This window comes from Nycticebus coucang, chromosome 19, assembly GCF_027406575.1.
Source record: "Nycticebus coucang isolate mNycCou1 chromosome 19, mNycCou1.pri, whole genome shotgun sequence".
NCBI lineage: Eukaryota > Metazoa > Chordata > Mammalia > Primates > Lorisidae > Nycticebus > Nycticebus coucang.
In genome coordinates, this window is record NC_069798.1 from 59,268,207 (window position 1) to 59,294,786 (window position 26,580).

Below are 26,580 nucleotides of genomic sequence, written 5' to 3' on the forward strand. Positions count from 1 at the left end.
TAACAGCCATGGGGCACTCCTTGGCCAACGGGAATGGCAACTAGTAGATACATGTTTCCCTCATTTTCCCTCGGGGCAGACAGTTCTGGGGCGCATTTTGTAACGTTCCTATGAATGTCCGTGGGAGCAGGTGCAGTGGCCAACTTGATAACCATCACCATAGTAGTTTCCCTTCCCTCCCTCTTCCATTTCTCTTTCTTTCTTATTTTTATTTCCTGAGACACTTTCCAAATAAACTAAATACACTTGAGCCTTTGTCCAAGGCTACTTTCCAGGAGTCCAGACTAATACACTAGAGGAGGAGGACTGAATGGGAGGGTAAAGGGAGGCAAAGAGGTTTTTTTTTTACTTTTTATTACTTCTTTTTTAGAGACAGAGTCTCACTTTGTTACCCTCAGTAGAGTGCAGTGGCTTCACAGCTCACAGCAACCTCAAACTCTTGGGCTTAAGTAATTCTCTTGCCGCAGCCTCCCAAGTAACTGGGACTACAGGTGCCTGCCACAACGCCGGGCTATTTTGTTGTTGTTGTTGCAGCTGTCATTGTCTAGCTGCTCTGGGCCAGGTTCAAACCCCCAGCCTCGGTGTTTGTGGCTAGCACAGTAACCACTGTGCTTCGGGCGCCGAGCCACAAAGAGGGTTATGTTAATGGATGTCCTTCCACCTGGAAGGAAAAATCAGAAATGAGTATTCCCTCTCTAATAGGAAGAATAATAAGGATACAATCCAGACCAGTGGTTCTCAACCTGTGGGTCATGAGCCACAGGAATTGTATTAAAGGGCTGTGGCATTAGGAAGGCTGAGAACCCCTGATCTAGATCAAAGACATAAAAAGACCTTTCTTGAGGAGCCTAATGCTGAGACAGGAAGAAAGCTAAGAAATTCAATCGTTCTCTTGGATCTTACAGGAGATGAAAATAAAGCTAAAAGGTAGAAGATCAGTCTTAATGGTGGATGTGAGGCTTCCAAACCATGGATGCTCCCAGCTGAGGCTGACTACACTGGAAAACATTTGCTATGAGCAGAAAAAGACCGGACAGATTTGGGACCCCTTTTAGTTCTGTGCACTTGGTCATGAGTACAATTATTTTTATGAGAACCTTGTAGGCAAAATGGGTGGTAGAACCAGAATTAGACTCAAGCTTTCTGGTTCTCTTGTCTTAGAGAAGGTTTTGTTTTGACTGAGGTAAGACATATTGCCTGCTGAGGATGAAGAGCTTATCACCAGCCATAAAGGACTTTCTCCTGACACCAGTGAAGTTCAGGTTGGCATCATAGATTCAGTGGGCAGTGGTGTCGACCTGGGCAACTGGGCTGGGTATTAAATTGTCCAGATGGGTCTTGGAGAAGTTCACAGTGCTGATTCCGGCTACTGCACACTCCAAACATTTTCTGTCTCCAGCTCTGACCTCTACCTCTAATTTGTAATTTTTCTTCCCACTTTCTGAATCATGCTTCTGAACTCTAGGTTGCTGTGACTTGTTCTTCCCACCAAGCTTTTAAACTGAAACCACAGACTCACTCCCGCTTGATCACACTCTTGTGTTCCTTTGATGGGGCAGGATTGATGTGTCGGTAGATTGTTGAAGCTCCCTATAAAAACAGGCTCCATAGGACAACCTAGGAGGTCTTGGGTGAATTTGCCTCAGGCCAGGAAGCCTCTGTCACAACTCGGATCTTTCCTGTTGATTGCTTTGTACCACTTGCACTGACTCTGGCAATCCCTGGAATTTTGGATATGGCACTGCCAACGTGATGGGTTGATGTTATTCTATTCAGAAAGACAGCTTATTTTTCTCTTCTCCTCTCTTTTTCTCTTTTTCCCGTTCTTTCCTTTCCTTTTTCTTTGTGATTTTTTTTTTCTCAAGATAAAGTCTCACACTGTTGCCTCAGGCTAGAGTGCTGTGGTGTCAGCAGAGCTCACAGCAGCCTCTCCTCCTGGCTCAAGTGATCCTCCTGCCTCAGTCTCCTAAGTGACTAGAATTATAGGCGCCTAACATGACACCTGGCTAATTTTTCTGTCTTCAGTGCAGACAAGGTCTTGCTCTTGCTCCGACTGGCCTTGAACTCCTGAGTTTATGGGACCTCCCAGAGTGGTAGGATTATAGGCAAGAGCCACCTCACCGGGCCTACAGCTTGTTTTTCTTGAATAGCGGCAAGGCTTGTTGATGTTTCCTCATTATTAAAGCAGAAGGAGGTCAAGAACTTGGTGCTTCTCCAGAAAGCACTGTCCATTCTGAGAGACTGTGGGGATTCAAAGCAGCTCTCAGTGGCTTTTTGAAGGATATCCTCTTTAGGGCCGTGCTCTCCACTCAGAAGGTGGAGAGCTGAATCACTATCAACACAAACAGAAGGGAGGGGCAAAAGGTAAAGGCTTTATATTTCCTTTTGAGACACACAGTGCCAGTCTAACCTGCTGAACTGTCCATCTCACCACCGAGAAAAGCAGAGGTAAAGAGAAATATTTCTGTACTTTATTATCTTAGCTGGGCTTGTTGTCAAAAAAGAACAGACAAGTGTAAAATATGGCATCAGGATACGTTGTGGGGTGATCGTGAATTAATGCAGGGCTCCTAAGTTGAGTGTGGCTTTTACCGACTCCTTGAGAAATATATTGACGTGTCTGAATGTTCTTGGTAGTGTGCATTTTAGAATCTTTGAGGCAAGCTGACCTGATTTCAGATCTCTGATTTATTTAGGGAAACAGAACTCTCTGTATAATTTTTACTTATTGACCATCTTAGTCACAACATAGCTGGTCACACGAAGCTGTGGCCTCTGCGCGGTGAGGCCCTTTTAGCTCCTCAGAATATCAACCGCACTGCACCAGCCTTATTCATTGCTGTGTTGGAGGGGAATTCTTTCTTTTCCTGCTTTTCAGTTTCTTCTTATGCCTTTAAAATTATTCTCTTGCATACAGTGTAAATTCTGTCCATGGAGGCAAAGCACCATGGTCGATGTTTGTGGGAGCATTCTAAAATTCCTAGTAGTTCCAGGAATAAGCATGTGTGAAATTTATAAAGTTTTATGGACAGAGAGTGAGAGCAAAAGAATAGGAGAGGTAGGCACTGAGTCCGTTTTCATGAAGGAAGAGTCTTGTATTTTCCTGAGCAGGACAGACCCAGACCCTTTGTCTCCTTGCAGTCAATCCTTTTCTAAGGAGTGTCAGTACCCTGTTCTAAGACATATGACCCTCCTTACATACCCTGATAAAGTTGTCTCTTCTGGAAATCCCCCTTCTTAACCTAGAGAGGATATAGCCTTAGACATCTTTTCCCCTGACAACTTCCAGGTGACACATCTCATTTGCTTGGTGCTGTCTGTGTTCCATAAAGCACGTAGAAAGTCACGCTCAGAGACGTCCTCTGCAACTCTTTCTCCCTTTGGGAACTCAATTTGAAGCTTTTCTACTTACAGGACACACTCAGCTTTCCTTTACCACCTGAGGGGAGCCCGGTTGGGAGTCCATGCATCTTTGATAAGATTCTGTGTGCCTTAGTCCTTTGGTCTTTCATAGTTTCTGCTTCCCTGAAACTGATTAGGCAACATTAATTGGACCTGACATTGTAAAATATTCAGAATGTTGATTTCCCTAATTTGTATTGATTCCTGGGTGACCATGGGAGACATTCACAATTTCACAGATTAATTTTCCTTGTTCTTAACATTAATTAATGTTCATTCAACATGTTTAATGAACCAAGATCTGTAAATTCATCCATACATACCTTTGTACATGCGAAGACAATTACCCACATGTAGAAGGAACTGTCAGTAGGGGGTACCGTATAAATCAGTTGAATGTAAGATTAACATAGGCATTCTGTTGCAAAGGACTCTGCTAGCAGCTGGACGGGTGGAATTTTGGAAAGTGAAGAAAGTCCATTTTCTTATGTGTTACATTAATAATAGTTAAAATTCTGTGTTGCATCATAATTATGCATCCCAGGAATTTTTAAGAAAACTCTGAACCTATTCATTTTTGATGCTGTGAACTGAATGCTTGAAGAGATATAAGATCCACCTGTGAAGTGAGGCAAATACCATCACTCATCCTGCAAGACTTTTTTTTTTTTTTTTGTGTAGAGACAGAGTTTCACTTTATTACCCTCAGTGGAGTGCCGTGGCGTCACACAGCTCACAGCAACCTCCAACTCCTGGGCTTAGGTGATTCTCCTGCCTCAGCCTCCCGAGTAGCTGGGACTACAGGCGTCCGCCACAACGCCCGGCTATTTTTTTGTTGCAGTTTGGCCGGGGCTGGGTTTGAACCCACCACCCTCGGCATATGGGGCCGGCGCCCTGCTCACTGAGCCATAGGCGCCGCCCCATCCTGCAAGACTTAAGATTCTGAATAAGACTTAAGATTCTTACTGTGGTTGGCACACACGCACCCCCTGTGAATTAACCATTTCCTTTACAGAGAAATTCTCACAGTGGTGTGGAAGGGGGGTGGTCCCTGGCGGATGCCCATCACAGCACTGTTGGTGATGATGTGAAGTAGGAGGCTATTTTGTGTCTGGCAAAAATGTGGTGGAGGCAGAGAACACAGCAGTTACAAGTTACAGGTGGTCATTCCAGAGTGACAGAGGTGAATCTTAAAACATCTAGCACTAAGTGAAAAGTTTACTATTTAACATAAGCTCGTTTATGTAAATTAAAAAAATACGTATAATAAATAAGTTGATATTTTACCAGAACACATCTAAACAAAAGGGCACATGACTTAGGAAAATCATGAGGCTGAGTATGGCAATGAAGGAGAAAGGGAGCCGACTGGGCCAAAGGCAACAGGTAAAGGAGAGAATGGGCTCCATCAGCCATGGTGGCTTGTGCCAGGAACCATGGAGTGTGATGACTTGTGGTTATAAAGGAAGAAACAAAAAAATAAACACTAATAAAAGTGCTTGGCACACAGTGAGTGGCCCATTAGCATATTCCAAGTACTCTTTTTTTTGGCAGTTTTTGGCCGGGGCTGGGTTTGAACACCCCACCTCCAGCATAGGGGGCTGGTGCCCTACTCCTTTGAGCCACAGGCACTCTCGTTAAGTGCACCAGTAACTGTGGGGCTATAGAACAAGTATGTGGATGCGCTATTTTATAGTAGTAACAAGATGACATAGGTTTAAGGAAAGTAAGTTGACATGTACGTGTAAATCAGAATCTGACTCTCCTAGCTAACTTCATTTATAAAAATGCAGAAGATAGTATGAAGAGCAACTGGCTGGGACATAATTCATTATGGGAAGTGCTTCCCTTATTAAAGTATCTAAATGGAGGGCTTTCAAAGGCACAACTACTATTATGCGTGTTACAGAGAGCTGTGCCAAAATTAGCTTGCAAGGTAGCACCCTGTCAAAGGCATATAACTGTATTTTATTGAAATAAAAGTAGCAAAATCCTTTTTCTATATCTTTAAAAGCTGTCAAGAGCACAGAGATATATGGTTCATGCTATGTATAGCATAACCGCTGGACCCTTTATGCTATGTGGGGAAGTTACTATTCCTTAGTAGGGCAGCCAGTTCCGAGTACAGAGATGGGTCATCATCATTTTCACCATAGAAATGCCATGAATTGTTATTTGGAAAGTCTGTAAGTGATCTTTGGTTTCCCTCTGCCTAAAAAAGGATGAGAAGCATGATACAAATGCTTAAATCAGTAACAGACAAGGTCACACCCCAGGAAAAACACCTCCGGGAAGCCCAGCTAAGGTGTGTACAGGCTAAAAACAAGAGAAGTTACCGACTAGTGTAAATATATATATGCAGGTGGCGATATGTACTGGTCATCTGTTAGAATGCCCTGGAAATGACGGGCTTATCCCAGGTTTCTAAAAAAGTCAAAGCTATAATTTAGAAGATTGGGATAGAAAAACAAAGTATTTCTGGATCCCTGGGAGACTAACTGAGGGAAAAGATGCAGTTACGTGAGAAAGGTGTGAATGTGGGGTAGGGGGGCTGATTGGTCCTCGTGGTTAAGGGTGTAGAAAGAACTCACTGAGATGAGTTGGAAAGGTTTTTCTTGAAAGTTGCAGAAGACTCAATGAGACTGGCTTAAACAATAAGGAAAAACGATCCTTGCACTTGACAAGAAACCCAAGCAGGGCAGATCCAGAGCTGGTTAATCCCTCCACTCACTCTGCGTCATCCTGGTTTTTCCACGCCTCCCTTCACCACCCTGGCTTATCCTCCTAGGCTGGCTGCCTCCTGCTCACAAAGTAGCTGCGGCCATGGTTGTTCTATGCGGATGACTGAACGCTGAGAGGAAGGAGGGGGCTGATTGCTCCCCGTGGATCTCTTCTTACTAGAGGGAAGCCTTTTTTCAGAAACCCTCTGGCAGCTTCTCTTCCAGTCTCAGTGGCAAGAACTATGGCACCTTTGTGACTCCCACATCAATCACTGACGTGGGACATAGAATCGCCCCAGCTGGCTTAGACCAACAGGGCTTGCTCTTGGGGCCTGGGGAGCGTGATCCCTTCTCTGAAGCACATGGCTACGTGAAATCTACCCCCATCCCTTAACACAAAAGAACACAAAAGAGGAAAAGGGCTGAATGGCAGGCAATGGACAGTTTAGTGGGCTGCTTTTTTTTTTTAACTGAGAGAGAGAAGGAAAGAGAGAGACTCGACGCCATCCTGAGCTGCCTCTGCTTTCTCACAGTGGGCATGCTAACCCTTCAAGCATAGAGTTCTGCCTGTCTCCAGCACTACTGCCCACTAGTTTAGGGCTCCTATTTCATGCTCCTGTAAGATAAAATTTATCTTTTAGGCGTTTGAGTCTCCTTGGCTCATGCTATTCCTTCTGTTAGGACCGCTCTTCCTGCACGCGTGTACCCGGACTACTCGTATTTCATTCTTTAGGAAGCAGCAGGTACATCACCTCCTCCAGGAAGTCTCCCTGGAGCTCTCAGGTTGGCTCTGTGTCTCTTCTTGGGCTTCTGCAGTACAGTGCACACTAGCATATCACAGTGAATGTGAATAAGAATAAGAAATTATTTAAGGATGATGCCAGGGTCTTCAGTTTGATAAATGGAATAATGGAATCGCCATTGACAGAGGTGAAGAAAGCTGTAGGGACAACTTGGGCTGGGAAGAGGAGCTGGAAAGCCTCAGTTTCTTTCTGGACACATTAAGTTTGAGAGATCTATTAGAGATCCAAGTGGAGATGCTAAGTAGGTGGGTGAATACAGGTGTCTAGAATTCAGGAGCTAAGAGAATACACGGACATTGAATGCGTGACACTGGATGAGACCATCTGCAGGATGAGAAGAGGCCCCAGGTCTTAATTCTGCTGTGTTATTATGAGTAGAGTTTGAAAATTGAAAGATTTTGTAAAAAATACTGGGAAGCAGTGGCCAAGAAAGTAGGCTGTGGACTGAGAGAACCAGAAGTTAAGGAAAGGAAATGTCTGATGGCCACGAGGCTCCTGATGAATGAAGGCTCCCTGCGGGCAGGAACTATTCTCAATCATTTCTATATCTACACTTGTTGTTAGGGGGACCCAGGAAAGGTTTGTTTGTGGAACTCATTAGAAGTAACCTCCTCTTTTCTGACATTTTGTTGTCCTAAGGTAACATGTATTCTATAACACATATTCCAGCACTATGTTTTTGTCCCTTGGAGTTTGCATTTTCGTTCCTCAGTCTTCACTGACATCATGGCTGTAGCCAGCCTGAGGGCTCTGACGACCTTTTATGACCTGCTTGTCAGTGGTGCCTCCCTCTCATGGAGGGGCAGAGGGAATGGGGTCCCATCAAAGAGAGAAAAATAGGCGGAGAATTATTTTGTCTGTTTCTTTATTGACTATCAGTCTGTGCAAAATTAATCAGGATGGAGATGTTCTTTTCCCCTGAGACTGTGATGGTGGGCAGTCTAGTGGGAAAATATCTCACTTGGCTGAATTTGTGTAGCTCAAGAAATTTTCTGCACAAATTATTGGAGAAGGAATGCCTTAACGTATGGAAATTAAAAGCACAAAGATGCAATTCCTTCTGCTTTTTTGCCCCAGAACAGTAGCAGATCATTTAAAAATATATGGAAATGAGACCGGGCACCATAGCGAGACCCCATCTCTACACAAAATTTAAAAATTAGCTGAGTGTAGTAGCACATTCCTATTGTCCCAGCTCCTCAGGAGGCTGAGGTGGGAGGATGACTTGAGCCCAAGAGTTTGTGGTTACAGTGAGCTATGATGACCAACTGGGCCATCTTGTCTCTAAAATACACATGTACACACACACACACACACACACACGTACACGATAGTGAGATAGTTTTGAACTATTGGCTGAAGAAATAGTAAATCTTCTATTTGTTAGAATCTAAAACTATTGTGAATTGCCTCCTAGCATTTACAACTTTCTTAGAAATAAGATACAGGCATATAATTTGTCATGAAGCAGTTGCCTAGACACTTAAATTCATGAATTGTAATAATTGAAGTTGAGATATTATTTGCACCTTCAAGTGATGTTTTGAGATATTTTCTCCTTCTGTTCTCAGGCAGCGCTTGGCATAAAAATGGATTCTCTCAGCACAGCAAATGTTGAATTTTGCCTCGATGTGCTCAAAGAGTTGAACAGTAACCACGTAGGAGAGAACATTTTCTTTTCTCCGCTGAATCTGCTTTATGCTCTCAGCATGATCCTCCTTGGTGCCAGAGGAAACAGCGCAGACCAAGTGCAAAAGGTATGGAATGCACCAGAGGTTTGCCCAGAGCCAACTTACTTCTAGCTCTATGCCAAGAAGACTCTGATATTATTATTATTTTTTTAATTTTTAATTATTATTATTATTTTTTCAGTTTTTGGCCGGGGCTGGGTTTGAACCTGCCACCTCTGGCATATGGGGCTGGTGCCCTACTCCTTTGAGCCACAGGTGCCACCCAAAAACTCTGATATTCTTAGAGAAAAAACACATTTGAGCAAATCAGATTTCTTTAAAATGGATAATAGCTTAAACAATGTAATGCATTGTAATGCAAATAATGCAATACATAGTCTCCTTCTGACTGTCAGTGGGATCACAAATAAATTTCTGCTTTAACATTTAGAGTTCCTCCTGTTAGGATTTAAATGTGATAAGGAGCACTTGCATGGCATTATATTATTGTCCTCTGGAAGGCTAAACTTATAATAAAACTTAATGATATTTTAGAAGTTACCGTATTTTTAAAAAGTTCATGTTTATATTTAAACTTTATTGCAAACCTGTGTAACTGGTAGAAATTATTATCTCCATTTTAGAGATAGGAAAACTGAGATTCAGAGAGGAAAGGTGACTTTTCAGGTCACCATATGAGAATAGGTGAAGTTGGGTGATTTTTCCATGATAGATATTTTTATTGCTATAGAAAGCCTGGAAGAACCTTTGGGATAATTGCACATCTTACTATTGTTTGTGATGGGAAACCATGAAACATCTTATATGGCCCAAGATGGCACTGTCCTCATTGATGGCCTAAGAATGATAGGAAAGGGTAGAAGAGCTTGGTGGATAAGAGTTCAGTTCTGGAACCTGACAGACAATTGTCTGGGGAAAGCTGTTTCTCTCTCAACCCTAATTTTTCTAAACATAAAATGGGAACATAAAGTCGTTGGGAAGGTAAAATGAGATGTAATAGACTTAATTCAGGACTTGGAAGGTAACAGTATTATATTAATGTTACCTATCTCTATTGGTCTTGATCTGAAATAGAAAAATAGATACTTACAACCGTACATTGATTTTGATGTCACTCGATCCTTCTTGGTTTCCTTTTTCTAGGTGCTTCACTATGATCACATTGTACAATCATTCAAACAAGAGTTTAAGGACACACCTCAGGTATGATTGATCATTGCTGAGCTGTTAGAGGCTCTTCAATATGAGGGAACCAATAAATAATAGCCCAAGGGTTGAGCAGCAGAGTCCCCACTTTGGCCCATAAAGGAGCTGACTACGTTGTAGATAATCTTCCTGATTATCATCACAGCCTGTAGAGTTTAATCCAATAATAATATGGTGACAATAATAAAGTCCTTTGTATTTTATCACCTGATTTATTGTCATCTATACTCAAACTTTCTGTTCTTTTATGGACTGTGCCCCAGGTTGGGCCTGCCAGCCTCATCTACATGGTGTTAGAGTTCTCCTGTCTAGTGAGAGAGATGAGAAAGGATCCCAAGGCTTTGTCATACAACCACCTACTGGGAAACGTGGCCTAATGTTGCCCAGCCCACATTCTCTGGGACTCGGTCCCCAGTTCTTTCTAGTGGAAGGATTCCTTCAGACATCAACTTTATATAAGACTCCTGTGTGAAAATTGTTGTGTTTGATCGTGATTGGTTGAGAATATATGTAAATGCATATAGATTCACAGGACAGAAGTTGAGTTCGCTTCATGGAACTGAACTTATTATTATGAGTTCAAAGGCCATAATTTGGGAAACTTTGCTTTAGGGAGTTAAGGCATAACCCTTATGATTTCCATGGATTCTTGGTCATCTTCATGCTTAGCAGCATTGCTGCCTCTGAGCTACAGATGAATGTGTGAAGGCAGGTCCTTTAAGGGCTGGAGTGTTTGATTAAATGACTGCATGGAAAATTGAGACGTTGAAAAAGTGTGATAGAGAAGAGAAATAATTCTAAAAGTACAAAGGCAGCAATAAGACTTAGATTATTGCCTTGAATACCCGACTAGTATCCTTTTACCATTTATGAAATCCACTTCTGAATTAAGCCATTAGGGACAATAAGTACTTGTGTGTTTTGCAATAGCTTACAATCCTGCATGCCAACTGAAACTGAAGTCACAGAGTGATGAGATGTACTAGAGAAGATTTAGAGAGGAAAATGCTTAAAACTCTTTAATACTTTGTATTTCTGGGCCTTTTGTTGAGAAACAGACACCTTGCTCATTAGATCACTGCTGTCACCTTTTTATAACTCTTCAATGACAAGAAAATCAAGAAATTTAATGCATCATTTTTTGTTGACTGATGCTTCAGTGCAGCCAAGATGGAAGGATTCATTCAGAACTTGGTGTCCTATTGTCTCAAATCAACCAGCCAGACTCTAACTATACTCTCAGCATGGCCACCAGACTCTACGGGACAAAGACAGTGCCCTTCCAGGAGGTGAGTTTATCTGGAATGGTGGTCAACAGTTTTCTTGACATCCTCTGAATTTCATGCCATAAAATCAATGAAGAATGAGAAGAGTCACATGGGATTTATCCTTAACAGACTGAATATTAACTGACTTAGAATTTTAAAGAAATGTTTGTTTGTTTGTTTATTTTACCAAAACTCTCATTTAAAGTTGTGCAATACTTTATGTATAGATCACATACAAATTTTATTTCTGAAAAATCACCAAAAAGACTGCTCAAAACTCAGGATTGGGGATGACGTGCTAAGTGAAATAGGAAAGACTTATCTTTTGTGGACCAGAAGCAAAACAAAATACACTGTTCATATCTTTTTCAAAGGTCCTTAGTGGCAGAACAGAAGAGGTATTTTAAAGTATACTGTGCTGAGAATCAAGTGACCACAGTTATGTTCCTATTTAGACAGATGACTTTGGGCTTTACCTGTACACTTCTACCTTCAATGACAGAATTAGAGTATGTTTTCCCTCATGCCAAGATTTTAACACCATTTCTGCTTTTTCCCAACAGCATTGTAATATGAAGTTTTGTTGGGTGTTTACTATGTGTCATTCTACTTGGTACATTACAGCTGTTATCTCACATAATCCTTACATTGTGCTAAGCTGCAGGTACAAAATTTCCATTAATTCTACAGATTCTAAAGAGTCAAGTTGACAGAGGTCACAGAGATACTTAAATGGCAGACTGGATTAGATCCACATCTAAATCCTTCTTCTTGTTTTTAATTGCTCGGTTACTTGCTGTGATTGAGGTGAAAAACAAGCTTTTCTTTGACCTGTATTTTTTTTTTGACCCTGTTCCAGGTGGGTGAAGCTAGAGGAAGCCCTAAATTTTTAATGTTCTTCCCCAGCCTAGTAGCTCAGGTTATGTGTTAGATGGGATAAGCTTCTGATAGAAATTTTGCAATTTGGAGTGGGCAGCCCCCCTCTTGGTACTATAGAAGTTTCAGGGGTTTTTTCTTCTGCTGAAAGAAGAAGTGGTGGGGATTGATAGACATGTCTTTTGAGTTGGGATGCCCTCTCTAATCCCTTTGCCTTCCCCAGTGTTCCAGACATGTAATAAGTAGATAAAAGTTGATTAGGGATGGTGATAATTGAATCTGTTTCTGAAATGGGAAGCTCCTTGTTAGTGTCATGAATATTGTTGTTAACTGTGTCATGAGATAGACTTTATGCTCCCAGGATTCTGGCTGGAAAAAACTCTCATTTATGGGATATGGGGAGTTATTTAAGGGTATTTCAGTCACAGTAGGACCCACCTCCAGGCATATCATTTTGAGGCTCAGTTTTTGCTCTTAGTTAAGCTTTATTTTTTTCTACCCAGATTTAGGCACAAAAGAAGTAAGTTAGGCAAATAGAAAACTGATCACCACGCGGCCCCTTTCACCCCTGCCCTGTTTCTAAGTCCTGTGTGGTCCTGTTTCATTCATACTGGGGCCCAGCATGGGGATGGAAATTCACCAGTTCTAAGACTCAAGCGGCATGAATGGTGGTCAGTGGTGGCTCCAGAACGCTACAAGGACAGGTGTTTCAGAGTAAGAATTTAGATAAAAGAGGGGCTAGGTTCTTTATACTGAGTTTGCATGCAACTTACACTTAGATAATACGTTACAGGTGAGTAAAATAGTGAATTCCTGAAGATATTTTTGTTTATGTTTTCATAAATTTGAAGAAAATGTCAATTGTCTACATCAGAGAATATTATTATTAAATTTATTTATGATGGCTTATGGGGAGATTGATGTCTACCATGAGGAGACATTCAGTTAGAGTTTAGACAAGCACATCATTTAACTACTCTGGTTTCCAGCTTTCCTGTCTAACACATGAGAACAGCAACTCCTGTATGTCTGCTTTGAAGAGGAAAGAGTAGGGATAGGATGCAAAGGTACTTACTATATTGCTATTTGTCATTTTGCTTTGAATGGTTTAGATCTAAGAAAGCCAATGATATAACAGAAGTAACAACCAAGTATTTCTGAACGCTCCTTTCGGAGATGTTTTGGATTTTGTTAAATGTATTTGCTTAATTAAAAATACGTTCTTACGAATTTTGTTTTCTTTGAGATTTGCATACGTGAGCTGCTTTTGTCTGAGTTAGGATTTTAGAACACATCGAGCAGTTGGTTTTTGTTTCCCTTGCTCTGTTTTTGAGTTGTTCAATTGTCATTTCTTTTGCAGCAATATTTAAGTTGTTCTGAGAAACTATATCAAGCCGGGTTGCAAACTGTTGATTTTGATCGGTCTACAGAAGAAACAAGGAAAACTATCAATGCTTGGGTTGAAAGGAAAACTAATGGTAAGAATAAGTCAGATCTGTGTCCTCCAACTTTATCTGTGGGGGGTCCATAGTCCCTGGGTCAGTATGCGAGGAAGGAAGGTTAGCACCTAACAAGGCAGATCAACAATGAAGGAAATTGGGCCATATTTTGGAGGAGCTTTTACAATTATTTGTCTTGAATACTCTAAAATGACTCTGAATAAGCATCATCTATACTTTTTAGGAGTGTTATTGCAAGCTGTTCAATTAAATTTAAATCTACATTTCACAATTAAAAAATATATATATTGCTAAATATTTCTTTTAAAAAAGGTACATTAAATATTTGATATCACAGATATATTCATTTCTTTATTTAAAAAATATAATTAAGGAAAGTTAAGGATGTACAAGAGTAGAGAGAAGATGTAATGAAATCTTATTTATTCATCATTCAACTGAAACTACCCTGTTTCCCCAAAAATAAGACAGTGTCTTATTTTAAGGTGTGCTCCCAAAGATGCGCTAGGTCTTATTTTCAGGGGATGCCTTATCTTTCCTGTAAGTAGGTCTTATTTTCGGAGGATGTCTTATTTTCGGGGAAACAGGGTATCACTAATGTCCAATCTTATTCATCCGTATTCTGATCCTTCTTCCACCACTTATTTCAGTTTGTTTAGGAGCAAATCCCAGATATTGTATCCATTTTTCCTGTTCATATTTCAGTTTGTCTCTCTCAAAGATATAGACCATTTTTTATTTTATTTTTTTGCAGTTTTTGGTCAGGGCTGGGTTTGAAGCTGCCACCTCTGGTATATGGGGCCGGTGCCCTACTCCTTTGAGCCGCAGGTGCCGCCCTTTTAGACCATTTTTTAATATAACCACCACACTGTTATCACATCTAGAAAATTACGAGTCATTTAACATTAACAAAGATTTAGTGAATTTCATATATACCCATATGCCTCTTTTTTGTTTGTGTCAAAACCTAAGTGACATATATACTTTGTGGTAATTGGTTGATATGTCCCTTAAATCTTGATTTCTAAAATACTTTTTTTGACTAAAGTATACCTACATATAGAAAAGTAAGTTTTTTTTGTGTGTGCTGCTTCCTAACCATCCCAAAATAAATATGCCCATGTACTACCATTCAGGTCAGGAAAATACAGCATTAATTCATAGGAAGACCACCCTCACACCCTGTCTCATAAACTAAACTCCCTTCCTTTACAGTGTTTAGACTACTTTGACTTCTGTTACCACAGATTAGTACTGCTTATTTTCAAATAAAATGTAGTTTCAGTAACAAATGATGTGTTTTGTGTTTTTAGATATTTGTTTGTTCAGCCTTCATGTGGTTACGTGTGGCATAGCTTGTTCATTTTTGTTGATGTACATTTTGTTCTCAGACTTATTCAAACATATTTATCTCTTCTATGGTTGCTAATATTTGAGACATTTTTAGTTGGAGTCTATTATAAATAATGCTGCTATAAGAATTTTGATACATATCTTTTGGTACACGTATATATACAATTTTGTTGGGTACTATCTTGGCATGGAATTGCTGGATGTAAAGTATGGATACATTCAATCTTAGGATATGCCAAGCATTTGTCTTAGGTGTGTGCATCAATGTACTTGTCCAAGCCATAAATGAAAATTTTCTTTGTTCCTCATCCTTGTCTGGTGTTGTCAGTCTTATTAACTTCAACCACGGGAGCTATATTTATTTTAATTTTCATTTCCTTTATGAATTATATGGTTGAATGTTTTTTCAGACACTCTGTATCCTCCTTTGTGAAGCACCTGCTTCAATCTTGTTGCCCATCTGTAAAGATGGCTTTTCTATTTTTCTCTTATAAATCGTTGGCTTTCTGTTGCGTGACCGGAGACCCAAACGAACAGCAGCTTTGCCGTGGGTGTAAACTCGCTCCTGTAATTATTAAGTCAAGAAACAGACTACATGCACTTAGATGAGATGAAATAGTATGCAGCAAAATTCTTTATTCCAAGTTTTAGTTTTATACTCTTCCAGTCACATACACACCTAATTCATTATCTATTAGTTCCGTCATCTGATCTTCTTTTTTACATATCTGTAATTTAACTTGAAAGGAAATATTTATCATATCAATGCAATCACTTGTGTAGTAAATCTCTTCCTCTAAACAGTGACTAGTTTACCAGCAGGTCACAAAGACGAAAGTAGCTATAGGGGAACAGAGTTGATAGAAGAATATCTTCAAGCATTCACTCAGTTTACTCAGTATGAAGTAATGACTGTGTCCTTCCCTCGGGGCAGAGTATCTATAGACCTCTGACAATATGTTGTTAACATATGTCAACCCTCTGGCCTGTATCTCTGAGGAAGGGCGGCATGCCCTTGGATCTCAGGCTTCACGGGGTGTACAGCTTCAGAGAAAAGGCCTACGGAATTTTTACAACTCCAAAAAAGCCTAACTCTGTGAGTAACCTAGAGGGGGGGTCCAGATCTCTTAAGCCTCTGGAAGAAAAGCAAGTCATTTTAAACTCACACTGAATTTACTTTGTGTGCTTGATGTAGGATATGTTTATTTCTAAATATTATCCTACACTTTCTTTGCACCTACTGATGCACTTAGAATAGTAGTGTAAAAATGTGCTTTACTTTTCGTGACAACTGTGATTTCCTGGTGGTGGTTGCTTGGGAAGGTGGTGTTGAAAAAGAGACTGGGGCTTAACCTAAGGTTATCTGAAAAAGCCTGCAAGGGAGTCACTAGATGTTAACCCCTGATGGTCGAGAATTTTATCTGTTTTGTTTTGCATTATAGTCTCAGTTTAGTGCTATACAGCCTAGAAAAGTATCTGGCAAAGAAAATGCTGAAGATTTTTTGGCACAAATGAGTGGTTAACTACTGTGGTCTGCTGTGCGTACTCACTAGGGATCCAGTGAAATACTACTGTCATTTCATCATTCATATGTGTATTTTTCCTTTCATCCAAAAATACATATTGAGCACTTAAGGATTGCTATCATGTTCTAGGATTGCGTTAGGCCCAGAAGTTCAATGAAAATTAAAACCATCATCAAGTTTAGAGTCTGATATTACAGATATCCCTATGTTTCATACCATATGACAAATTATATTCCCAACTGGTTCTATAAATTGCAATGTGCCAAAATGCACCAATCAAGGCGGCTGAGTGTTCAACTTTGATTAGTATGTTTACAAATCAAGACATTTCTGGTGCATTTTTATCAATCTTTTTTTCACTTTAGGAGATTTTAATGAAAGTTGTGCATAAAATTACCTTATCCCTGCATCTCCTCAATTGCTTCCTTCTTGTATTTGCCCTTTTTCTTCCCGGCATGGCAAGATTTGGCTTTCTGTTCAAGGACCATTTTGTAGGCTTTGTCCGGGTTCAGCCTCGCGCTGGGGTGACCGCTCACATGGACACCTGTGCCCTTCATCTTCCCCTGCTGCACCTGTTTGATGTTGATGACTTCTTTCCTCCAATTTCAGCAGTACTTTGCCAATCTGCTGACCTTGATGTTGTCCTTGTACAACCTGAACTTCATTATCCTTTCTGATGGGCATGAATTGAGCATTGTGATTCTGTCTCAGCTCTTTGGAATCAGGGGAAGACGTAATCTTTCTGCAAATGTGGGAAGGTGTATTGAAATGCCTTTGGTGGTTCTTGCTTTGGTCAGAAGCCACAAAGGGATTGAACTTTCAGCTAACTGCCGCTTTGGCAACAGTTGCAAAAATGAAGAGCTATTTTTATAAATCTTGAATTTCAGATGTGTTTAAGTGCTGTTTTGTATTTACGGTATGCCACCTCTAGTGCATTGACAACATGACTAAATCTTTTAAAATATTTAACATGTTTGCATATAGTGAGGTCTTGCTAAGTATAAAGCTTGAAAAATGCTAAAGGCAAGCCACAAAAAATTATTAAAGAATTTTCTCAATAAAGATGCAAGGAGTCATTGAATATAAGTAGGTATAAGACAAATTGATCCATCACTAATATAATGGCTGTTCCCTGGGTGACAGCTTATAATTAGAATTAAAAGCGTTCAGTATTCCTTGAAATAAACTTCATTTGGTAAGGAAGACTCTCTGGCCAGGAGATAAAGAATTTCTTCTGGCACCTCAAATTTATAATTAATCTTAAAGAAAATGGCTCCAAATATCTTGTTGACTGTTCAACTCTCTATTTCAGTAAGTTTAAATCCAATAACAATTACCTTTTGTTCTCTTTTTAATACAAGGAAAAGTCACAAATCTTTTTGGGAAGGGCACAATTGACCCTTCCTCTGTTATGGTTTTGGTGAATGCCATATATTTCAAAGGACAATGGCAAAATAAGTTTCAGGAAAGTGAGACGGTTAAAACCCCTTTCCAGTTAAGTGGGGTAAGTATTTCATTTTCAGATGGATGACTAATTTTGGATATTGCAATAATAATTTAAGGTCAATTTATTTTTTATATATATATTTTCTGTGTTGGAAAATACATATATTTTTATCGTTGGGGATTCATTGAGGGTACAAAGAACCAGTCTACATTGATTGCATTTGTTAGGTAAAGTCCCTCTTATAGTTGTGCCCTGCCCCCTAAAGGGTGTCAAACACTGTGACCTCCCCACCCTATCCCTCCTTCTCTCTCGCTGCTGTTCCCTTTCCCTGTCCCCCTAAGGTCAATTTAAAAAGACAGAGCGGACTAGGTTTATTTTAGGTCCTTTAATTGTGTTGTCTATGAGTTTTCACTTTTCTCTTAAGTGACAGTAACCTTTCTCACAGGTCACCTAGCTGGAGGCTTTGAACACTATGATTCCCTGGTGGGGAAGACGACCTGTTCTTTCCCTAATGTTCCTTCTGTGTATTCCTTCCATATACACGGTGTTCTTTCCTCTAATAACACAATGAAATTATGTTACTATTCTCTACCAGGGGTCCTCAAACTACGTATGGCCCGCGGGCCACATGAGGTGGTATGTTTGTATTTGTTCCCGTTTTGTTTTTTTACTTCAAAGTAAGATACGTGCAGTGCGCATAGGAATTTGTTCATAGTTTTTTTTTTTTTTATAAACTATCGTCTGGCCCTCCAACAGTCTGAGGGACAGTGAACTGGCCCCTTGTTTAAAAAGTTTGAGGACCCCTGAGACAGTGCCTAATTGGATTAGAAAAATGACCCAATGATATTATTTTACCATGTAAATTATTCTTTTTTTAAAATTTCAGATCAATATGAGAGTACAAATGTTTAGGTCATCATTGTAGCTAGAAACCTTGGCTTTGTTTTTGATAGACCTAAGTTACCTATATATATTACTAAAAATATTCAGTCTGCAAACATGACTTTTTTTTAGTGTCTTTATTTTTTTAATTTTTTTATTTTTATTAAGTCATTTGTACATAGATCATGAATACATTTATGCCATTATGGGATTCAATGTGTTGATTATTCATACAAATTGGAGTGCTTACATCCTACTAATGAACATAGACTTCATCTCATTGATCCAAATACAGGGTTAAGACATTTGTGTTCTACACATGATAGATCCAACTTATACTTGCAATATGCTCCATAGGTGTGGTCCCCCTACTGACCCGCCCTCTATCAACCCACCCCCTTCTCTTCCCCTCCCCCTCCCTCTTTCATCCTGGGCTTTAGTTGTGATTCATCTTTCATATGCAAGTGTGAGTGATTATAAATTGGTTTCACAGTAGTACTGAGTACATTGGATATTTTTTTCCATTCCTGAGATACTTTACTAAGAAGAATAATATACCCTGTAGTTTATATTTTACCCATGCCTTAGAGTGTTAACGAAAATATTCTTGTTAGACAAAGAAAATCAGTATACATATATACGCATTCCCATATGTAATCTTGCTATGTACTTACACTCTTTTTTTTTAAAATAGGGTAAAAATGTAATTGTGGAAATGATGTATCAGACTGGAACATTTAAATTGGCCTTCATAAAGGAGCCGGAGATGCAGGTTCTGGAGCTGCCCTATGTTAACAAAAAACTAAGCATGATAATCCTGCTTCCAGTAGGCACAACTAATCTAGAACAGGTAAATTACAAGAATGGAGCTAAAGCATGTAAGCGCACACACACAGACACACACGCTGTACACACACGCTGTACACACACACACAGACACACACGCTGTACACACATGCTGTACACACACACAGACACACACGCTGTACACACATGCACACACATAGACACACACAGACACACATGCTGTACACACACACAGACATACACGCTGCACACACACACACAGACACACATGCTGTACACACAGAGACGCACACGCTGTACACACACAGACACACACGCTGTACACACACGCACACACATACTGTATCCTGTGATGGTAGTGCAGTTGGCCATTGATTCACAGTCTAGGCTTAGACATATTGGTCCGGGGGCATGTGATCCCTGCCCTTAGAACAATGTATTTAGAGAGGGCACGCTATTCTTACATGAAAAAAGGCACATGGAGGTAGAAGCACCATCTTGTACAAATACACCCATTATTGGTTGCTTGATAGGTAGGAGACTTCTTTCTATAGTAATGTAATGATAATGCTGGGTGGGTTCCTAGTCCTCAGAAATCTGATCATCCCATCTTGCTCCCAGGGCAGGATTTCTGATCCAAATGTAACATATTTTCATGGGCTAGAGCCATCCATATTTATAGCATCCTGCTTTTGTAAGGAAATGAGCCACGACCATTAAGAAGAGGTCCTGGTGGTGGCTGGCGTTTGGGTCCCTCTCCCCGTAAATACAGCCAACCCTTTCTAGCACAGAGCAAGCTAGCCTGTGGAGGACTGTCCCACCTCCCCATCTCACTGGGATCCTTCCATACTCTGCCAGAACGACACAGCTTGTTAGGAGAACAACTGAGCCTACAGAGGTTGACACATCAAGGGTTTCTAAGTCAGGGAGTACTGGCTTGGGGTAAAACCATGTGGCACAGATGGGCAAGAGGGTGTGTGGAGAGGCTTCTTGAGAGAGGTGGGCTAGGATGTGTGCATTTGGATTAAGAAGTAAGGGGGCTACCCATCGGGAGGGAGCTGTAGTAACAGAAGGATAGTGTGGCTATGAGAACAAGTGGGCTTATGGGAGAGGCTGATTCAGAGGGGATTAGGCTCCCGGGGCCTGTGGTTGATTGGAGTGGAAGAGATTTGGAGGCATACAGACAGTTTGGAGGCAGTTTAGACTCTGCAGAAAGTCCTGTGGGAGTAGAAACTGAATAAATTAGAATGAGGAATCAGGAAGGCTTTCCTAGGAGACCAATTTTGATGCAAACCTCAGCAGATGAGAGAAGATGAAGAGATGAAGACGGGGACCCTGCTGCTCCAAGCCAAGCAAAGAGCATGTCCAAATGCTCCAGAAATGGGTTCACGACGTCATGGTAACTTGAATTAGGGCACAAAAGGCAGAAGGAAAAATGGTTCAGAAGAACCACCTTTCTTTTTATGACAGATTGTATATTGGACTGGAATGGTGGGCTGTGTTGTGGTGTGGTGGTCAGAACCATGGAGAAGACTGGTGGGAGGGGAGACACTAGGAGAGTTTCAAAAAAAAAAAGAAAGAAAGAAACTGATGGAGAATGAGAAGTCAGTGTTCTGAGGCTGCTTTGGAAAACCTGACCATGGTTGAGGGACTGCCATGCTGGGTGTAGCACACGCACATTGGGAGAGTTCCGCGTCCAGAGCTCAGGTTCAGGATCTCAGGAGACAGGGAAAGAGAAGGGCACTGTTGGAGCAGGGCAGGGGGCCCTGGCCTCACAGATGCCAAAGGACCATCTGGTTCATAAAGATGGGCACTATTAAATGTCTCAGATCTGGGAACCAAGAAGAAAGGATTGCATTCACCTGGCAAACTAGAACACAAGGGCTTCATTTTATTTCCCTCATTGAGGGTACAAAGAATTAGGTCACGCTGATTGCACCTGTTAGGTAAAGTCCCTCTTATCATTGTGTCCTGCCCCCAAGAGGTGTGGCACACACCGGTACCCCACCCCCTCCCTTCTCCCCTCTCCTCACCTTCTATTCCCCTACCCCCACCTTATATTAAATCGTTTACTGCCTTCATATGAGAATTGAGTACATTGGATTCTTGCTTCTCCATCCTTGTGATGCTTGACTAAGAAGGACAACACGAGGACTTCAGAGACGACAGAGGGAGAAGGGCGGGTGAAGGCCACACCCTGGGAGAATCAAGGCCCAAGACTGCAGGATATATACTTGAGAATTTAATGACCAAGTTTAGATGGGAAGGAGAGAATAGAAAAGGCAAGGTGAGGCTAAACACAAGGCTGTGTTTTTGTTTTTTTTTTCCAGATAGATAGGATATTTTATAGGTGGAAAACAAAGTGATGAGATCAAACCACTCACACTGAGAATTGTAAAAACAAATAGCATTTAATGCCGAGGGTGTATGTCTGGCTCACGTGGGCTCACCTGTGTTTTGTCCCTTAGGTAGAAAACCAGCTGAATGTGAGAACATTTCACCAGTGGACCAACTCTTCCAACATGATAGAGAGCGAGGTAGAAGTACATCTCCCCCGATTCAAACTCGAAATCAAGTATGAGCTAAATTCCCTGTTGAAATCCCTGGGGATGACAGATGTCTTCAACCAGAACAAAGCTGATCTTTCTGGAATGTCACCAGCCAAGGGTCTGTATTTATCGAAAGTCATCCACAAGTCATACTTGGACGTCAGTGAAGAGGGTACTGAGGCAGCAGCCGGCGCTGGGGAGAGCATCGCCGTAAAAAGGCTCCCCATCCGGGATCGGTTCCTGGCCAATCACCCCTTCCTGCTCTTTATAAGGTACACTGATACCAACGCAATTCTCTTCTGTGGCAAGCTTGCTTCTCCATAAACGGCTGGAACTGAGCAAGACTCGGGACAGAGGAGGTGCAGGGGCAAACCAGTGATGAGTTCATGGCAAAAAAGCCGTGTCACTTCCGTGCCTTGGTTTGCCCATCTGCAGAATGGGTCCAGGATCTCTTGCAACAGTTTCATGCATTGGCAAACCTAAGGCTACGCTAATAATGGAAGAAGGGACATCCACACAGGAGCTTTCCTACTTTGCGGGCCTTGTTGGAGTGCTTACCAGAATAAACAAAACAGCGAACCAGCAGAACTCATGAATTTCATCACCAAAGTAGCCTTATTTTTTCTTTCTATTTTTCTGTAAACCTAAAACTGCTCCAAAAATATAAAGACTATTATTTTCTGAAAAAAGAAGTTGGAGAGTAAGTAGGAAGGAGAATCTCTTTGACTTGGACTTCATAAAGTGGAAGAAAAGTCTTATTTTTTTTTCTCAGAATTTCTTGGATAACGTGGGTTTAATTCCTATTGTTAATATTCCTTTTGCTACTCAAAAGTTCTTCTGAGTTTATCAGGGGTCTTTCCCCCCTTCTCACTGCACAAGCATCCGAGCTCTCAGATCTGTGCTTGGCACCTGTGAGTCATAGCAGAGAACAGCTGAGGGATTCCAGCCCATCTGACTCAATGCAAAGTGTTGCCAACAGGAGGCTGATGTTTAGCGGTTGCTGATTTTTTAGGTACCATTCAAATAAGTAAAATTGTTAGAAAGGGTCAAGAATCTTCTCGCTTCTCCACAACAGTTTGCTAGCACTAAATAACATAACCAGTTTTACCAATTAATCAGCTTTGACACTGAAGTTGGGATCCCTGTCAATCAGTGTGTTTTGGGCTCTTCCTTGTGGGTGAGACAATAACATGAGGTGAATATGAGACTTGGTCTCTGTGTGGGAGACCTTGTTGACCGCAGCAGTGACAGCTAACATTTGCTGAAGTGGCGTTACTACATTCCAGGCACCGTGCTAAGTATGTTACCCATTTGGTCCCTCAAGGCTATGTGGCATGTACTGCTATGATCTATAGTCAAAGATGAGAAGACAGAGACTTGGAGAGTGACAGTAATTTGTCTAGGGTCACCATGTGAGTTGTACAGTCATGATTTCATCTGGGCTTCAGACCCTGTGTCCTGCTCTCTACGCTATCACTTTAATGACTCAGGACATTCGTGGAAGTTGGAGGAGGGGTTACATTCACAATTTAGAGACCTGAGTTCTAACTCTGCTTCTGCCACAGCTCTTTTGACAACCCTGTAGTTACCTAACCCTTTTGAGCTAAATGACACTAATTTAGAGACTGCAGATGGGTTGCTGCAAGGTTTACTGAGGATAAGCTGTTCCCTGGCTTGGATGATCAAACCTTTGATTTTTGTAAATTTATACCTTCTCACCTACTGTAGAGATACACACTCTCTCCATTTCAGCTTCCGTGTCTGATAGTACCGCTCCAGCCTTTGTGCTGGGAGGCCCCTTGGACTTAGCTCTCATCTCCTTATTTCACAAGGCTTAAGATTTCTGCCTCCCAGCAAACATCCAGTTGCCTTGGATTCAACATCAGCCTCTCCTTGTGGCAAACAACTCACTCCCTGTCAGTGTTTTTTATTTCTTCTTAAATCCCACCTCCCCGCTAATGGTGTGGGGAGTTCACCTCCTTCCCTTCCCCACGTGGCGAGAAGAAGCATCCCTTTCCCCCTTTCCTGTAAAGAAACCCTCATTCTTCATCCTCCATGAGCAAATCCTCAGGGTGCTCACCAGGTCTTTGGGTGCTGGCCTTGAGCCCAGGGTCACCAGACCAGGCCCACAGGCTCTTGGCCTGTCCTGAGTGGACACTGAAGCAGCCTTCTTTATAGCAAGGTGGATTAGCCCAAAGCTAAGATCTGCTTTGGGCCTTCAGACAAACTCAGAGGCGGGATAAGTCCCATTTAACATCATTGCATATTCACATTCTTATCAGATAAAGTTGGAATTGGAGTTTTCTGGGGTAGATGAGGGGAAGGCTTAGTTTTCAAGTAAGACAGAGACCAAGTGAGATTTAAATAGTTTCTGAAAAGGTAGGGAGACTAAAATGTATCCCGAAACACATTTGCTTGTATACCAAGGCAAATGGGCTAACCCCTTTGGAAATCTTTATCTCCACATTACCCAAGCAGCTCCAGGGGGATAGGGGTCATGGACAGAGGACAGGTAAGAGCACTTGGAGCCATGGCTTGGACTGATGAGAACAACAGCTACACTCTCAGTTCCAGGGCCCATGGTCCTCAAGGAAATTATAGCTGTCCTGGCCCTTTCTTACAGGCTGCTGCAGAGGCAGATATCTTGGCTGTAATGTTCCCAGCAGCAACAGGATAGAAAAAAATAAATACAGTGAGAAAAAGACAGCAATTTCCAAACAGGTGTGTCTTACAGGCTATCATAGCCAAATACCTTATAATTGTCACTTAAGCTTTCGATTATCCCCAAGGCCAGAGAAAGCAAGAAAATATTGGTCCTTAAATATCCAAAAGGAATTGACCAAGTGCCCATCAATGCACGAATGGATTAATAAATTGTGGTATATGTACACCATGGAATATTATGCAGCCTTAAAAAGAGATGGAGACTTTACCTCATTCATGTTTACATGGATGGAGCTGGAACATATTCTTCTTAGTAAAGTATCTCAAGAATGGAAGAAAAAGTATCCAATGTACTCAACCCTACTATGAAACCAATTATAGTCCCAGAATATGGGGAAATGGGAGAGGGAGGGGGGGTAGGGGGGAGGATGGTGGAAGGAGGGTGATTGGTGGGATTACACCTACAGCGCATCTTACAAGGGTACATGTGAAATTTACTAAATGTAGAATATAAATGTCTTAACACAATAACTAAGAAAATGCCGTGAAGTCTATGTTAACTAGTTTGATGAAAACATGTCAAATTGCATATAAAACCAGCACATTGTACCCCATGATTGCATTAATGTACACAGCCATGATTTAATAAAAAAAAGAATTGATGATACATTAAAATGTATTGTATCTCTGAGGCCTTCATAAGGAGAATCAGATGAAGTAATAATACTAGTAATAGTTTATATTTGTTGAAATTTATTGAAGTCTTACTCTGGCTTGTGCTAAGTGTGTTGTAGATATTTGTTCTGCAAAACAACCCAGGGGGTAGGTGATACAAGCAACCCCATTTTCAAGTTGAGAAAATGCTGGCTCAGAGAGATTAAGCAACTTATGACACACCGTAAAGGGGAGAGCCAGAATCAAAATCCAGGTTTAGTTTCAGTTACTATTGCTGCATATCAAGTTGCCCCCAAATTTAGTGGCTCAGAAGAACAACATTTATGCAAGGGCTTGTTTGGGTGGTTTGAAGGAAGATCACACAGGAAGGTAACAATATGGGGATAAAAGCAGAAACTTGAGTTCTTACTTCTTTACACTCGGTAGACAGAGACTATACTGTGTACTCACTTGAATTACCAACCTAGAATTTGAACTTTATTTTCAAGGGATGAGAACATGGAATATTTCTGATTGAGGAAGAGGTCATATTTAATTCGTGGGTCCTGTGAGGTTAAAATCCACAAAACGATTTTTGCGCAGTTTCTGTTTAACTAAGGAAGGCAGTTCACCATCCCATCACTAGATGGCAGACTTGGTCGCAGGAGGGAGAGAGGGTGTGCAGAACGTATGATATTTAATTTATGATATGATATTTAATTTATGACTTACCTGAATCCTCCTGGTAAAATAGTTTATGGGATTTTTCCATTAAAGCATTACACATATCTGTTAAAATTATCCTAGATTAATTTTCTTTTAGTATGAATTTGATAACTCCAGTTTTCCCCTTGTGTGTTCCTTGTGTACCAAATCCACAAAAAAGCATTATTCATGATATAGAAGGGGATGTGGCTTCAGGTATACCTGTATTCAGGAATACAGATTTCCTGGCTGTATCTACAGTTAATCTGGCCTCCAGTAGGGACTCAAGAATATTTGAGCTTTTAATTCTTTTCTTTCTTTCATGTTCCAAGCACTTCAATTTGTAAAATGTCTGTTTTATTTTGAAGAATTTTAATCTTACCAAAAAGTTGCAAACGTACTAACAAAGAGTTGCCTCATATCTCTCACTCCATTTTCCAAAAAATTAACATCTTCCATAATCATAGTGCAAATATCAAGAGTAAATACTAATATTGGTACAATCTTATTAACTGAACTGAACATCTTACTTAAATTTTACCTGTTTTTTCCTATCGTTGCCCCCTT

At 40.9% G+C, this 26,580-nt stretch overlaps 1 protein-coding gene across 1 annotated transcript; it reads left to right on the plus strand.

The window, feature by feature from the left end:
* The first annotated feature begins 2,419 nt into the window (after positions 1-2,419).
* Positions 2,420-25,323, plus strand: SERPINB11 (serpin family B member 11). The gene is made up of 8 exons (XM_053571952.1): positions 2,420-2,448; positions 8,497-8,682; positions 9,760-9,819; positions 10,983-11,111; positions 13,327-13,444; positions 17,667-17,809; positions 19,329-19,484; positions 21,910-25,323. Exons 2-8 carry the CDS (start codon positions 8,515-8,517, stop codon positions 22,312-22,314), a joined length of 1,179 nt encoding a protein of 392 aa, XP_053427927.1. The 5' UTR covers positions 2,420-2,448; positions 8,497-8,514; the 3' UTR covers positions 22,315-25,323.
* Positions 25,324-26,580: the final 1,257 nt, after the last annotated feature.